At 42.7% G+C, this 15,657-nt stretch overlaps 1 protein-coding gene across 4 annotated transcripts in view; it reads right to left on the reverse strand.

The window, feature by feature from the left end:
- Positions 1-15,657, reverse strand: part of abl1.L (ABL proto-oncogene 1, non-receptor tyrosine kinase L homeolog) — a 119,194-nt gene that overhangs the window by 13,509 nt on the left and 90,028 nt on the right. For all 4 annotated transcript variants that reach the window (XM_041572454.1, XM_041572453.1, XM_041572456.1 and 1 more), the window contains exons 4-6: positions 8,314-8,586; positions 5,160-5,244; positions 3,355-3,532 (exon numbers count right to left, since the gene is read on the reverse strand). In XM_041572454.1, coding sequence (XP_041428388.1) covers positions 3,355-3,532; positions 5,160-5,244; positions 8,314-8,586 — 536 coding nt within the window. The remainder of the gene's footprint in view (positions 1-3,354; positions 3,533-5,159; positions 5,245-8,313; positions 8,587-15,657) is intronic.

Here is a 15,657-nt window from a genome sequence, read left to right on the forward strand (position 1 = left end):
ATTTAATTAAATAAAAGAATTAAATTGAAGAAGTTATAAATTCCATTCTATCAGGAGCCAATTAACCTGCTTGGATGTATTTAGAGCAGGGATGCACCGAATCCAGTATTCAGCCTTTTTCAGCTGGATTCGGATTCAGCCAAATCCTTCTGCCCAGCCAAACCGAATTCTAATTTGCATGTGCAAATCAGGGACAGAGAGAGAAATCTTGTGACTTTATGTCACAAAACAAGGAAGTACATTTTTTCCCCCTTCCCACCCTTGATTTGTATATATGCAAATTAGGATTGAGATTCGGTTCCGTATTGGGGGCAAATCTTTTGCGAAGGATTCGGGGGTTCGGCTGAATCCAAAATAGTGGATTTGGTGCATCCCTAATTTGGAGGAGACCCATGGAAAATAACATACTGTACAAAAAGCCCTGGCTGGAGTTGAACCTGGGACCCAAGTGCTGGAAGTTAGGAACTAATCATGTGTGGGTCGGCCTGAGACCTGCAGGATTGTTGGGTTGGGCAGGTATGTGACAGCCTAGCAGGACGGTGGAATGGAGGAACTCTGGTCAACAACACTAAAGGGGGTTATTTATTAAACCCCGAATGCCAAAAGCCCAAAAAAATCGTGGTTTTTTTAGTATGAAATCCAAAATTTTAGTGTGAAAAAAACCCATGAATTTTTAGGGATTTATAGGGATGCACTGAATCTACTATTATGGATTCGTCCGAACCCCTGAATCCTTCGTGAAAGATTCGGCCGAATACCGAACCAAATCCGCATTTCCAAATTAGGAGTGGGAAGGGGGAAAACATTTTTTACTTCGTTTTTTTTTTGTTTACATAAAGTCCCACAGTTTACCTCCCAGCTCCTAATTTGCATACGCAAATTAGGATTCGGATTCGCTTCGGCACGGGCAGAAGGATTCGGCCGCATCTGAATCCTGCTGAAAAAGCCCGAACCCAATCTTGGATTTGTTGCATCCCTGTTTTATTATACCCGAGGATGGAAAGAGTGAATTCGAATCCGAAAATCCGGCATCTCAGGCCTGCCGAGGTTGCATATAAGTTGAAGGGAAAAGTTCCAAAAATATCTTGATATGCGCTGGGGTTTCTGCAATAATACGAAGATTTTGTGGTTTCCGGTGGGAAATCCGAAAAATTTGTACGATTCGTTTTTATTCACGACTTTTTCCCCGCAAAGAAATTTTTTCGGGAAAGTGTATTGATAAATACGGAGAAATTTGGATTTGGTCGGAGTCGTTTTCAGAAAATATTGATATAAATTCGGACTTTGATAAATGGGCCTCCCCCCCACTGAGCCCATAATCGGCCATGTGGGGTGTTAATGAGTAGTTCAGAACATGTGTACATTAACCTCTGCAATGCCAGGTCCATGAGAACTGCCAATAGGTCCAGTACATAAGGCATCAGGGCATCAACAAATTTGGCAAGGGGGGAGGGGTGGCAGAGAGACAGAGGAGAGAGAATTCCAAAGTGGTGCTGACATTTAGCAATTCCATAAAAGGGAGCCGGCAGTTTTGTAGATCTCAGACACACAAAATGCCATCATGTCATGTGTACAGGCGGCTTTTGTTTGATGTAAGGACACAAGGCTTTTTATTTAACTAATGCCTCTCTGTAAGTAGCGGCCCGCTGTGTGTCAGCTCTTAACTGTGTCACTTCATTGTGCAGCGCAGACAAAGGCAGCGACTCGGCCGTACAGGTGGAAGAAATTGTTTCAGAACTGGAGCAGCAGAATTAATAGACTTTGATTTTGGGATAATCAGCAACGAAAAGCTCAATTATGTTGCTTTAAACTCAAAAACACTTTGATTTTTTCCTGTGTAAAGAAAAAAAAGAGCCCTAATGCACTTGTCCCATTACTGTGCCAGAAAGATACAGGGCCCGATTAGCCAAACGGTGGTGCAGCTTTGTACAGGGGCATTTTACTGCAGTGCAGCGATTGTACATGAGAAAGGATGTCAGCTAGCTGCTATGTGCCACGTATCTGCCTTAACGTTTAACAATAAATATAAATGGAATAGAAGTGCCAAGCAGCCACTATAAAAACTGGTCCCAACATTGGAAGAATCTGTTGTTATACTATAGTGAGAATGTTCTGTGACCATATAAAGGCACAAGGCTGCAGGCTGAGTTATACAGGGAACTCTGAGTATCACTCATGTATTATAAGGGATAATGTACCCCCTACTGTAAATGATAAGGATATTAGAAGTCACTGAGGGGTTCTGTGACCATATAAAGGCACAAGGCTGCAGGCTGAGTTATACAGGGAACTCTGAGTATCACTCATGTATTATAAGGCATAATGTACCCCCTACTGTAAATGATAAGGATATTAGAAGTCACTGAGGGGTTGTTCTGTGACCATATAAAGGCACAAGGCTGCAGGCTGAGTTATACAGGGAACTCTGAGTATCACTCATGTATTATAAGGGATAATGTACCCCCTACTGTAAATGATAAGGATATTAGAAGTCACTGAGGGGTTGTTCTGTGACCATATAAAGGCACAAGGCTGCAGGCTGAGTTATACAGGGAACTCTGAGTATCACTCATGTATTATAAGGCATAATGTACCCCCTACTGTAAATAATAAGGATATTAGAAGTCACTGAGGGGTTGTTCTGTGACCATATAAAGGCACAAGGCTGCAGGCTGAGTTATACAGGGAACTCTGAGTATCACTGGTGTATTATAAGGGATAATGTACCCCCTACTGTAAATGATAAGGATATTAGAAGTCATTGAGGGGTTGTTCTGTGACCATATAAAGGCACAAGGCTGCAGGCTGAGTTATACAGGGAACTCTGAGTATCACTGGTGTATTATAAGGGATAATGTACCCCCTACTGTAAATGATAAGGATATTAGAAGTCACTGAGGGGTTCTGTGACCATATAAAGGCACAAGGCTGCAGGCTGAGTTATACAGGGAACTCTGAGTATCACTGGTGTATTATAAGGGATAATGTACCCCCTACTGTAAATGATAAGGATATTAGAAGTCACTGAGGGGTTGTTCTGTGACCATATAAAGGCACAAGGCTGCAGGCTGAGTTATACAGGGAACTCTGAGTATCACTCATGTATTATAAGGGATAATGTACCCCCTACTGTAAATGATAAGGATATTAGAAGTCACTGAGGGGTTGTTCTGTGACCATATAAAGGCACAAGGCTGCAGGCTGAGTTATACAGGGAACTCTGAGTATCACTGGTGTATTATAAGGGATAATGCATGACATATGCGTGATATAGAAATCCCCCCATCTTGAGATCACAAGTGGTGATTATTTTGAAGCTGTGCAGGGCTAGCATGTGCTGAAAAGAGTGCTGACCTATGGATGAAGTTTTTCTTCTCTAAATATTCCATGGCGGAGGAGATCTGAGTGGCCATGTGCAGCAGTACCACAGCCGTCACTTCTTGCCTGTTGCAGTCTCGCAGGTAATCCAGCAGGTTCCCGTACGTCATGAACTCTGTGATGATGTAAAACGGGGGCTCCCGTGTGCACACACCTATGGGAACAACGGAGGGATATTAATATGTGACTATTGGAACCCATGTACATATGCCAAGCCCATTTATTAAGCTTTATGTCGCCTAATGGAAGAACCTGTAAGGCGCCAGTTGTTTTGCACGGCAGTCAGAACTTTGCCAAAATACTTTACAGCGATGTGACCTGCTCAGCAAACCGTACTGAGGTTAATTCAGGAAGGCTTCGCTGTATAGTTTCCCTTTGACAAATTCATCTCCAAGAAGGTAATTCTTTTTTTCCTACAGTAAAGTCTTAGGTTAGAAACCTGGAGATTAGGGTTTTGCTCGTTTATTTATTTTTGTTCGGGTGCAAATGACACCTTTGCCTCCAAGAACAAAATTGTACTAGTCAGGTACAGCAAAGAATCCCCAGTAACTATGCTTCCTTGTACAGACCCTTGTAGAAAAAGCTTATTAAAGGGATACTGTCATGGGAAAAAATGTTTTTTTCAAAACGCGTGCTCCAGCAGAATTCTGCACTGAAATCCGTTTCTCAAAAGAGCAAAAAAGATCTTGTTATATTTCATTTTGAAATCTGACATGGGGCTAGACATATTGTCAGTTTCCCAGCTGCCCCTAGTCATTGGACATTTACAAAACGTTTTCTGATTCTTTTTATTTGTTCTATTTCCCATGTTTATTCACGGTGATGTCACTATGAATGGGAGGAGTTATAGGACACTCCTAAAGTGCACTCTATAAAAAACTGGCTTTGCTTTTAGTCACTAGGCTTGATAAAGGGCCCAGTGGGGTCCGAAATGTTGCCCTTACCTTGTATGTACATGGGCTAAATAAACAAGGGATTTACTTGCTTCACTTAACAGTGTGCTGCTGGTTCATCTTTACAGCTGCCCCCAGTCATGTGATGGGTGCTTTGATAAACTTCAGTCTCTGTTTACTGCAAGTTGGAGTGATATCACTCCCCCCCCCAGCAGCAGAACAACAGAACAATGGGAAGGTAATCAGATAGCAGCTCCCTAACACAAAATAACAGCTGCCTGGTAGATCTAAGAACAACACTCAATAGTAAAATCCAGGTTCCACTGAGACACATTCAGTTACATTAAGTAGGAGAAACACCAGCCTGCCAGAAAGCAGTTCCATTATGCAGTGCTGGCTCTTTCTGAAATCACATGACCAGGCAAAATGACCTGAGATGCACCTACACACCAATATTATAACTAAATACACTTGCTGGTTTATATTGTCGAGTGAATTATTTGCAGTGTAATTTAGAAATAAAAACGACATCATAAAAATCATGACAGAATCCCTTTAATGTTACTGCACTGCAGAGATTCCTATTACTCTTCTTCTTTATTTATGTAGTTCATAGCCCTTAACTGCTCTCCTGACTCCTGGAACAATGTATTACATATCGGCTCTTCTCTGGACAAGCCGACCTGTGCTCCGCTCTTTTCACAATCCAAACTGCCGGCAGAAAGAACAGATAGGAACAGGCAGATAGCGCTTCCAATAAGGATCATGTGATTAAAACGATATACCAACATGTATATAGGAAGGGGGCTTATAACGGCATTTATTACATATGATAACATAAGCAGAAGAGACGGTTGCTCGGCAATATCAGAAAGAAGAGGCGCTTACCAAGCAGTTGCACCAGGTTTGGGTGTTTGACTTCTTTCATTACAGCAGCCTCTTTTAGAAATTCTTCCACCTCCATTGTGTCTTCCTAAAGAATAAAGAGAATTATGATTAACATGTATTTTTAGAGCAGCGCTGTTAGAAGGATTCAACAGGTCACACACACAGATACAATCTAGTGATATATGGGCTGGCCCAATACCCATGGATCGGGAGGGTTGGCGCCGACCTCGAACTCCTCTTCGCTGGTGGCAAGCACCACCTTCAAATGCCAGCTACCAACTTTATAGCCACGCGCCTGCCCACCCCTTTTGTGACGACTTCGGCGGGGCGGGTCTATAAAAGAAAGCCGGAAGTCGGCAGGCGAGGGTAGGGTTGCCACCCGGCCGGTATTTTACTGGCCTAGCCGGTAAAACACCTGCCAAGGCTGGTATTACAAATTTACCGGCAATGTAGTTGCCGGTAAATTTGTAATACCCTTAAAAAGACCCCTCGGCCCGCCCCCAATCCCCTGTAAACTTAGCTTGTCCTTCGGTTTTTGTCCTGGCCGCGCCGTGGCCCGACCCTTTGCGGCACAACCCGCCCCTTTGACGTCACACCACGCCCCTTTTTGTACCCGCCCCCCATCAGCCGGAAAAAAAAAATCTGCAAAAGGTGGCAACCCTAGGCGAGGGTTAGGGTCGGGTGCGAGTCTGGAAAAACCCGACCCGCTCATCACTAATACACTCGTCAAACGAGCAGATTTAATTTGCATATGGCAAGCCAGAATCAAGCCGGTCAACAGGGGTGCAAAGGGTGCAATGGCACCTGGGTCCGCACCCTCTTGGGGCCCACCGGAGCCACGATAATGGATATCGTGGGTGGTTTACAGGGGCAGATTTTACAGCGCACGCAATTCATAGGGGGAGGGCTCAACAGGGGGGCCCAAGTGCTCATCCTATACCAGGGCCTGCGGGTGAGTAGTTACGCCACTGCCGGTCAATTGGGCCCCAGGGCGGATCCATCAGGAGAGGAGCACATCTGCAGTCTGGGATGTTTTAAAAGGGGTTGTTCACCTTTGAGTTAACTAAGTATGATGTAGAGAGGGATATTCTGAGACAATTTGCAATCGGTTTTCATTTTTTATTATTTGTACTTTTTGAGTTATTTAGCGTTTTATTCAGCAGCTCTCCAGTTTGCAATTTCAGCAGTCTGGTTGCTAGGGTCCTAATTACCCCAGCAACCATCCACTGATTTGAATAAGAGACTGGAATATGAATAGGAGAGGCCTGAATAGAAAGCAGGATTTACATAGTGGGCGCCCCTAGGCCCACTGCCGTTCGTCGCCCCCTGTCCCTTCCCTTCCAAATTTTCATCATCTGTACCAGAGCAATGGGGATTGGCGCATGGGAAATTTAAAAAATTATTGTATCTCCAGCGCTTCCCCAGTGTTTTTGATCCAATGTGGGTGTGGTTAGGCAGCATGCCGCCCCCCTAAAATCCTGCCGCTCTAGGCCCGGGCCTTGGTGGCCTTTCCACAAATCCCGGCCTGATAGAAAGAGGAGTAATTAAGTATCAACAACAATAAATGTGTTGCCTTACAGACTATTTGATTTTTAGATGGGGTCAATGACCCCTGTTTGAAAGCTGGAAAGAGTCAAAAGAAGGCCAATAATCGAAAAAAATATAAAAAATAAATAATGAAGGCCAGTTGAAAAGTTGCTTAGTTTTGGCCACTCTATAACATACAGGTATGGGACCTGATATCCAGAATGCTCGGGACAACGGGTTTTCTTCTCGGGACCTTGGGTTTTCTGTAATTTGGATCTTCATAGCTTACGTCTACTATAAAATCATGTAAATATTAAATAAACCCAAGAGGCTAGTTTTGCTTACGAAAAAAGGATTAATTATATCTCAGTTGGGATCAAGTACAAGCTACTGCTTTAACATTACAGGTAAAAAAGAAATCATTATTTTAAAATTTGGATTATTTGGATAAAATGGAGTGTACGGTAGACCTGTCCGTAATCCGGGGCTTTCTGGATAACGGGTTTCCGGATAACAGATCCCATATCTGTACTAGAAATGAATGTAAAGGTGAACCTCTTAAACCTGCCTAAACCCTGCTCAGATATCCGTTGGGCCCCTTATAATAAGATTCCAACTGTGAAGTGGTTGAGACTGCAGCTGTAGGACTGTAGGGGGACTGTAGGCTCTATAGAACACATGCAATTGTTTCAGCAATGGCTTCATTTTGTCATTTTCTTCAGCGTCGGAACTGATTTTGTTGCCTGCAATTACAAGTAACGCTGCACTCCGGGTGACTCGGGAGTCGCAGCAAATGTTCCAATAGACGAGGAATCAGGATAAACTTGCTAACGATGTGTAAGCAGCAAAATAAATAAAGTGCCGCCACTAGGTGGCACTATGGCAAAGGGCTGATTAGAGAACATTGGAAACCAGAACGGACCCAACTGCAGTCGGCAGCCATTGTTGATCTAAAACCCTCCAAAGGATTGGTATAAAGCTGACGTTTAACAACGTGTATGCCTTTACAATACACAAAAGCCATGAGTATCTTGTAAATGATATCCTTATAAACCGTGACTAGTGATGTCATCAGTTATAAACTGTGAGTAGTGATGTCATTTTTGTCACATGACTCACTAAAACTTAGTGTATTATAATAAACCAAGTAGCCCTTGTTGGAAAATATGAGGATATTAGAAGCAACCTCGGATGGAGTCCTGCAGCGGGTCGGGTACCCGCGGGTTATCCGTAAAAACCTGCGATACCCTGCGGGTTGCAGGTAGAAGTTTCAGGGGCGGCCATATAAGTGGGTCGGCGGTTCAATAGTGAGTTTTACTCCTTTTTTTCTGAGCAATTCCTTTTTTTCCTGATCACGCCTACTTCTAATGACATCACTTCCGGTTTACAACGACAGCACTTCCTGTTTCTTGCTGGTCGGCGGATCGGGTTGCGGATAAGGTACTTGCAGGGTCCAAGTGGGTAAGTATGCGGGTTGGGTTTAACAAATGGATGTCGCACAGGACTCTAACCTCGGAGTTCCATGACCTGAACTCCTCTGTGACTTATAATATCCTTATATTTTACACTAGGGGGTACTTTATTCACTATATACAAAACTTTGCTTCATACATGCATCTGCTCACACCTTCAAAGTCTTTACAGCCACGGTTAAGTTGTACTTCTTCCACACCCCTTCGTACACCTCTCCGTACTGGCCGCCGCCCAGCTTGTGCTTCATGGTGATGTCCGTCCTCTCGATCTCCCATTTGTCGTAGTTGGGCGACACCCCGTAAATAGTGGGTTTATTGCGTTTGGGGGCGGGGTAGTGGAGCGTGGTGATGAGTCCGTCGGACACGGTGGAGTGGTGGTGGACCAGTTCAGCGAGGGTGTTAAAGCGGCTGTCAGATGACACGTAGAGCTGGGGGTAAAAAATAGAGAGAGATAAGGGGTTTCCGTTGATGGATACGTCAATGAATGTATTTACAGTTTACTTCCTTTCAAATAAAAAAAAAAACAGCAGTACTGTCTTGCTTTATGGCAATGATTCAAGACACACTTATCATAGACAGGAAGGAAGGAACAACTGTTTATCTAATTCAGATACAGGTATAAGACCTGTTATCCAGAATGCTCTGGGCCTGGGGTTTTCCGGGATAACAGATCTTTCCGTAATTTGGATCTTCATACCAAGTCTACCAGAAAATCATGTAAACATTAAATAACCCAATAGGCTGGTTTTGCTTCCAATAAGGATTAATTATATCTTAGTTGAGATCAAGTATAAGCGACTGTTTTATTATTACAGAAAAAAAAGGAAAACATTTGTAAAAATTTGGATTATTTGGATAAAATGGAGTCTATGGGAGACAGCCTTTCCGTAATTCGGAACATTTTGGGTAAACGGGTTTCCGGATAAGACAACAGTGATGGTAAGTGCTTTATTTTTATCCACTGAATTTCTATTGGTCTAAGGTCTGTTGGATGCACTTTACTCTGATTGGATGAATCTTGTATGATGTATTGGATCTTGATTGGCTATTGGTTTAGGGTCTGTTTGATGTACAGTACTTTTCTTGGATTGCATAAATCTTGTGTGATGTATTTTTATCTCAACGCCCCTTTGGAAAGGACGTACAGGGGTGTGACCATCAGCCTATGAGTAAGTGCCCATTAGGCACAGAACGCGTTAGGCTATACGTGTCCTAATAAAGATTTTTTTTTAAGTTGATAATTACAAGGAAATAAATAAACAATGAAGTAAAAGAGCATATGCAAATTAGGATTCGGTATTCGGCCGAATCTTTCGTGAAGGATTCGGCTAAATCCAAAATAGTGGATTCGGTGCATCCCTAATGGAACATGACTGATTCATAATCAATTAGCAACCCCTTCACAATGTCGCTCATCAATCACACGGCTAAGCAACATAACAGGGTGCCCAATTTTCATGTTTCTGTATTGTATTGCTTGGTTTTGGGAGGGGCGCGTGGACAAAGCGAACAGCAAAATCATTATCACATCAGGCAAGTGTGACCGCTGATATTGTGATAGCTTGGCCTAAGAGCTTGCACTCTTTCTATCAAAGCTGCTGTCTGTATTAAAGGAGAAGGAAATCTACTGAAAGCAGTTTACTGCCAATAGAATAGCCACAACAGTGCAAGCTATAAGACTATATTTATTCTGCAGAATGCTTTGCCATACCTGAGTAAACAGCTCTAGAAGCTGTTTGTTTAGAGTAGCAGCTGCCATATTAGCTTGTGTGACATCACTTCCTGCCTGAGTCTCTCCCTGCTCACTCATAGCTCTAGGCTCAGATTGCAGCAGAAAAGGGAGGGGGGAAAAGGGAGAGAGGAGCAAACTGAGCATGCTCAAGCCCTAGCCCTGGAGGTTTAAGCTGAAAACAGGAAGTCTGATACAGAAGCCCATGAGTACACAATAGAAGGATAGAAATGTGGTGTTTCTTTTGACAGAGGACTCATTACTTTGAGGTTTACTGGTGTATTTATATAGACCTTTCTGATAAAGCTTACTTAGTTTTAACCTTTCCTTCTCCTTTAAATCCCTTACAGATGGACTTCACAGCAAACACACCACATGGGTCGGCAGTCTACATTTAACAAAAAAACTTGGAACTAGGGACAGTATTTCAGGAAAGCCCCCCCCCCCTTCCGGAGGTCAGTTTTCCCTGGGAGTGGGGGCATATTTCCTTTTAAATGGTTTTGTTTTCTTCCTGTCGTCTCCCGAGCGCCGGCCGTTCTCCGCATTCAACTGGGAGCGATGTCAGCCCTTTATTTGTTTATTTACGGCAGATTGCTAAACGCTTTTATCAACGAGAGGGAGACCTCGCTAATTAGATCTGGGGGAAAGCAATACGCTGCCAAGATGAACAGAGCTGCCACAATGGCTACAGTATGGCGAGAAGCTGCGACTGCCAGTATCCCGGAATGTGGCATCCGAGGGTCAATAGCTCTGCCTAACATTTAAAGGCAAAATGTTTAATTAATATATATTGGAAAGTGGCTTAGAATTAGGTTTTCTTTTATTAGGTACATTTTTATTTTGGGGTTGATTTGCCCTTTAAAGTGATAGTTCCCCTTTAAATAAGGGATGCACCGAATCCAGGATTCAGTTCGGGATTCGGCCAGGATTCTGCCTTTTTCAGCAAGATTCGGAATCGGGCGAATCCTTCTGCCCGGCCGAAACGAATCTGAATTCTAATTAGCATATGTAAATTAGGGGCAGGGAGGGTGATCGCGTGACTTTTTGTCACAAAACAAGTAAAAAATGTTTTCCCCCTCCAAAATTGCTAGGGTCCAAATTCCCCTAGCAACCATGCACTGATTTGAATAAGAGACTGGAATATGAATAGGAGAGGCCTGAATAGAAAGATGAGGAATAAAAAGTAGAAATAACACATTTGTAGCCTTACAGAGTATTTGTTTTTTTACACAGGGTCAGTGACCCCCATTTGAAAGCTGGAAAGAGGCAGAAGAAAATAAAAATTCAGTTATTTAGGAATATGAATAGGAGAGGCCTCAATTGAAAGATAAATAATAAAAAGTAGCAATAACAGCAAATCTGTAGTCTTATAGAGTGTTTACTTTTTAGATGGGGTCAGGGACCCCCATTTTAAAAAAAGTCAGAAGAAAAAGGCAAATCTAGTTGCCAGGATCCTCTTTACCCTAGCAACCATGCATTGATTTGAATAAGAGACTGGAATATGAATAGGAGAGGCCTAAATAGAAAGAGGAGTAATAATAAGTAGCAATAACAATACATTTTTAGCCTTACAGAGTATTTGTTTTTTTACACGGGGTCAGTGACCCCCATTTGAAAGCTGGAAAAAGGCAGAAGTTATTTAGGAATATGAATAGGAGAGGCCTGAATAGAAAGAAATAATAAAGTAGCAATAACAGCAAATGTGTAGTTTCACAGGTGGGGTCAGGGACCCCCATTTACAAGCTGGAAAGAGTCAGAAGCAAAAGGCAAATCTAGTTGCTAGGATCCACTTTCCCTAGCAACCATGCACTGATTTGAATAAGAGATTGGAATATGAATAGGAGAGGCCTGAATAGAAAGATGAGTAATAAAAAGTAGCAATAACAGCAAATGTGTGGTTTCACAGGTGGGGTCAGGGACCCCCCTATAAAAGCTGGAAAGAGGAAAAAGGCAAATCATTTAAAAAACTATAAATAAATAATGAAGACCAATTGGAAATAATTCTATAGAGCAATGATTGCAGGCACATACAGGCAGCAGGTCCCTACTCGGCACTCACTGATGTGGAGCAGAGTTAAATTAGAGATGGGAAATAACACTCGACAGAGGAAGTCACCCGAAAGTGACCTGAAATTTCACAACTGAACCTATTATATTGGTAAAAAAAGGGTTTGCTCTCAATATATTGTCGCCCAGAGAGCCGGGATGTGGATTAATGGCACCTGCGGGGCAAATAATTTCTCTGCTTTCCGGGAGGGCACCGCACAGCATTATAATGGCAGTCACAGGTGTGACGAGAAAAAAGAAAAATGTGCGGTCTTGAGCCGAGAACAAATTGCTTAAACTTTATCTAGGAGGGGGGGGGGCGGAGAGGCCTTTAGTCATGGGAGGACATAAAAGAAAATTGTGCAGAATGGAAGCGACACATCGGCACGCCAGGAACAGCAACTGTGTAATGGAAAGCTGCCTGATACAATACTCTTATACAGATAGCTAGAATCTCAGCTGCCATAAAGCAAGACAGGACTGCTGCTTACAATGGGGATCAGATAGGATCTGTGCAGCCACTGGGACAGAATGCTCTGTTATACAGATAGCTAGAATCTCAGCTGCCATAAAGCAGGACAGGACTGCTGCTTACAATGGGGATCAGATAGGATCTGTGCAGTCACTGGGACAGAATGTTCTGTTATACAGATAGCTAGAATCTCAGCTGCCATAAAGCAGGACAGGACTGCTGCTTACAATGGGGATCAGATAGGATCTGTGCAGCCACTGGGACAGAATGCTCTGTTATACAGATAGCTAGAATCTCAGCTGCCATAAAGCAGGACAGGACTGCTGCTTACAATGGGGATCAGATAGGATCTGTGCAGCCACTGGGACAGAATGCTCTGTTATACAGATAGCTAGAATCTCAGCTGCCATAAAGCAGGACAGGACTGCTGCTTACAATGAGGATCAGATAGGATCTGTGCAGCCACTGGGACAGAATGCTCTGTTATACAGATAGCTAGAATCTCAGCTGCCATAAAGCAAGACAGGACTGCTGCTTACAATGGGGATCAGATAGGATCTGTGCAGCCACTGGGACAGAATGTTCTGTTATACAGATAGCTAGAATCTCAGCTGCCATAAAGCAGGACAGGACTGCTGCTTACAATGGGGATCAGATAGGATCTGTGCAGCCACTGGGACAGAATGTTCTCTTATACAGATAGCTAGAATCTCAGCTGCCATAAAGCAAGACAGGACTGCTGCTTACAATGGGGATCAGATAGGATCTGTGCAGCCACTGGGACAGAATGTTCTGTTATACAGATAGCTAGAATCTCAGCTGCCATAAAGCAAGACAGGACTGCTGCTTACAATGGGGATGCTGCTTACAATGGGGATCAGATAGGATCTGTGCAGCCGCTGGGACAGAATGTTCTGTTATACAGATAGCTAGAATCTCAGCTGCCATAAAGCAGGACAGGACTGCTGCTTCCAGTAGGGATCAGATAGGATCTGTGCAGCCACTGGGACAGAATGTTCTGTTATACAGATAGCTAGAATCTCAGCTGCCATAAAGCAGGACAGGACTGCTGCTTCCAGTAGGGATCAGATAGGATCTGTGCAGCCACTGGGACAGAATGTTCTGTTATACAGATAGCTAGAATCTCAGCTGCCATAAAGCAGGACAGGACTGCTGCTTCCAGTAGGGATCAGATAGGATCTGTGCAGCCACTGGGACAGAATGCAATAGTGAAAAAAGGTGAAGCTTTATAGCGGTTTGTATTGCAGCTGCTGCTCAACTACAACTCCAAGAACTCCCCCCACCAGCACAGCTAAGAGGTTGCTACTAGATGTTATGTTTCTAGAACAGATGAAGAATCAATGATGCCTGAACAATAATAATATTGTAGCTTCAGAGCTCCTATAAAGTAAAACACACTATGAAATGAAGAGTGAAATGCTCAACGGGCACATAAATTAGCGATTGATGTAATAATTATAATTATCCCCTAAAGTAACACTTGTCTGTTTAATGTGCGTGTACCTACATTGCAGCAACTCTATAATATATGGCCATAGATCTATTCTATAGCATGCTTATTGTACATCTGAGCCCGATCAGCAGGTACATTTATATTCTATTAAGATTATAGTTTATCTTCCATTTTTAACAGGCAGTATAAGGGTACAGCTCATATACAAATCATTCCTTCTCTTTATACTTCTATTTATAGATATGAGCTGCCATATTGATTCCCTTAGACAGTACAGTATGAGGGTATAGCTTATTGTGTGCCCAGAATATGCCTTCTCTGTATATTTGTATTTATACATATGGGAGGAGGGAGGTGCCATATTGATTCCCTTAGACAGTACAGTATGAGGGTATAACTTATTGTGTGCCCAGAACATTCCTTCTCTGTATATTTATATTTATACATATGGGAGGAGGGAGGTGCCATAATGATTCCCTTAGACAGTACAGTATGAGGGTATAGCTTATTGTGTGCCCAGAACATTCCTTCTCTGTATATTTGTATTTATACATATGGGAGGAGGGAGGTGCCATATTGATTCCCTTAGACAGTACAGTATGAGGGTATAGCTTATTGTGTGCCCAGAACATTCCTTCTCTGTATATTTGTATTTATACATATGGGAGGAGGTGCCATATTGATTCCCTTAGACAGTATAGTATGAGGGTATAGCTTATTGTGTGCCCAGAACATTCCTTCTCTGTATATTTGTATTTATACATATGGGAGGAGGTGCCATATTGATTCCCTTAGACAGTATAGTATGAGGGTATAGCTTATTGTGTGCCCAGAACATTCCTTCTCTGTATATCTGTATTTATACATATGGGAGGAGTGAGGTGCCATATTGATTCCTTTAGACAGTACAGTATGAGGGTATAGCTTATTGTGTGCCCAGAACATTCCTTCTCTGTATATTTGTATTTATACATATGGGAGGAGGGAGGTGCCATATTGATTCCCTTAGACAGTACATTATGAGGGTATAGCTTATTGTGTGCCCAGAACATTCCTTCTCTGTATATTTGTATTTATACATATGGGAGGAGGGAGGTGCCATATTGATTCCCTTAGACAGTACAGTATGAGGGTATAGCTTATTGTGTGCCCAGAACATTCCTTCTCTGTATATTTGTATTTATACATATGGAAGGAGGAGGTGCCATATTGATTCCCTTAGACAGTACAGTATGAGGGTATAGCTTATTGTGTGCCCAGAACATTCCTTCTCTGTATATTTGTATTTATACATATGGGAGGAGGTGCCATATTGATTCCCTTAGACAGTATAGTATGAGGGTATAGCTTATTGTGTGCCCAGAACATTCCTTCTCTGTATATTTGTATTTATACATATGGGAGGAGGTGCCATATTGATTCCCTTAGACAGTATAGTATGAGGGTATAGCTTATTGTGTGCCCAGAACATTCCTTCTCTGTATATCTGTATTTATACATATGGGAGGAGTGAGGTGCCATATTGATTCCTTTAGACAGTACAGTATGAGGGTATAGCTTATTGTGTGCCCAGAACATTCCTTCTCTGTATATTTGTATTTATACATATGGGAGGAGGGAGGTGCCATATTGATTCCCTTAGACAGTACATTATGAGGGTATAGCTTATTGTGTGCCCAGAACATTCCTTCTCTGTATATTTGTATTTATACATATGGGAGGAGGGAGGTGCCATATTGATTCCCTTAGACAGTACAGTATGAGGGTATAGCTTATTG

The sequence above is a fragment of the Xenopus laevis genome, chromosome 8L, assembly GCF_017654675.1.
Source record: "Xenopus laevis strain J_2021 chromosome 8L, Xenopus_laevis_v10.1, whole genome shotgun sequence".
Lineage (NCBI taxonomy): Eukaryota > Metazoa > Chordata > Amphibia > Anura > Pipidae > Xenopus > Xenopus laevis.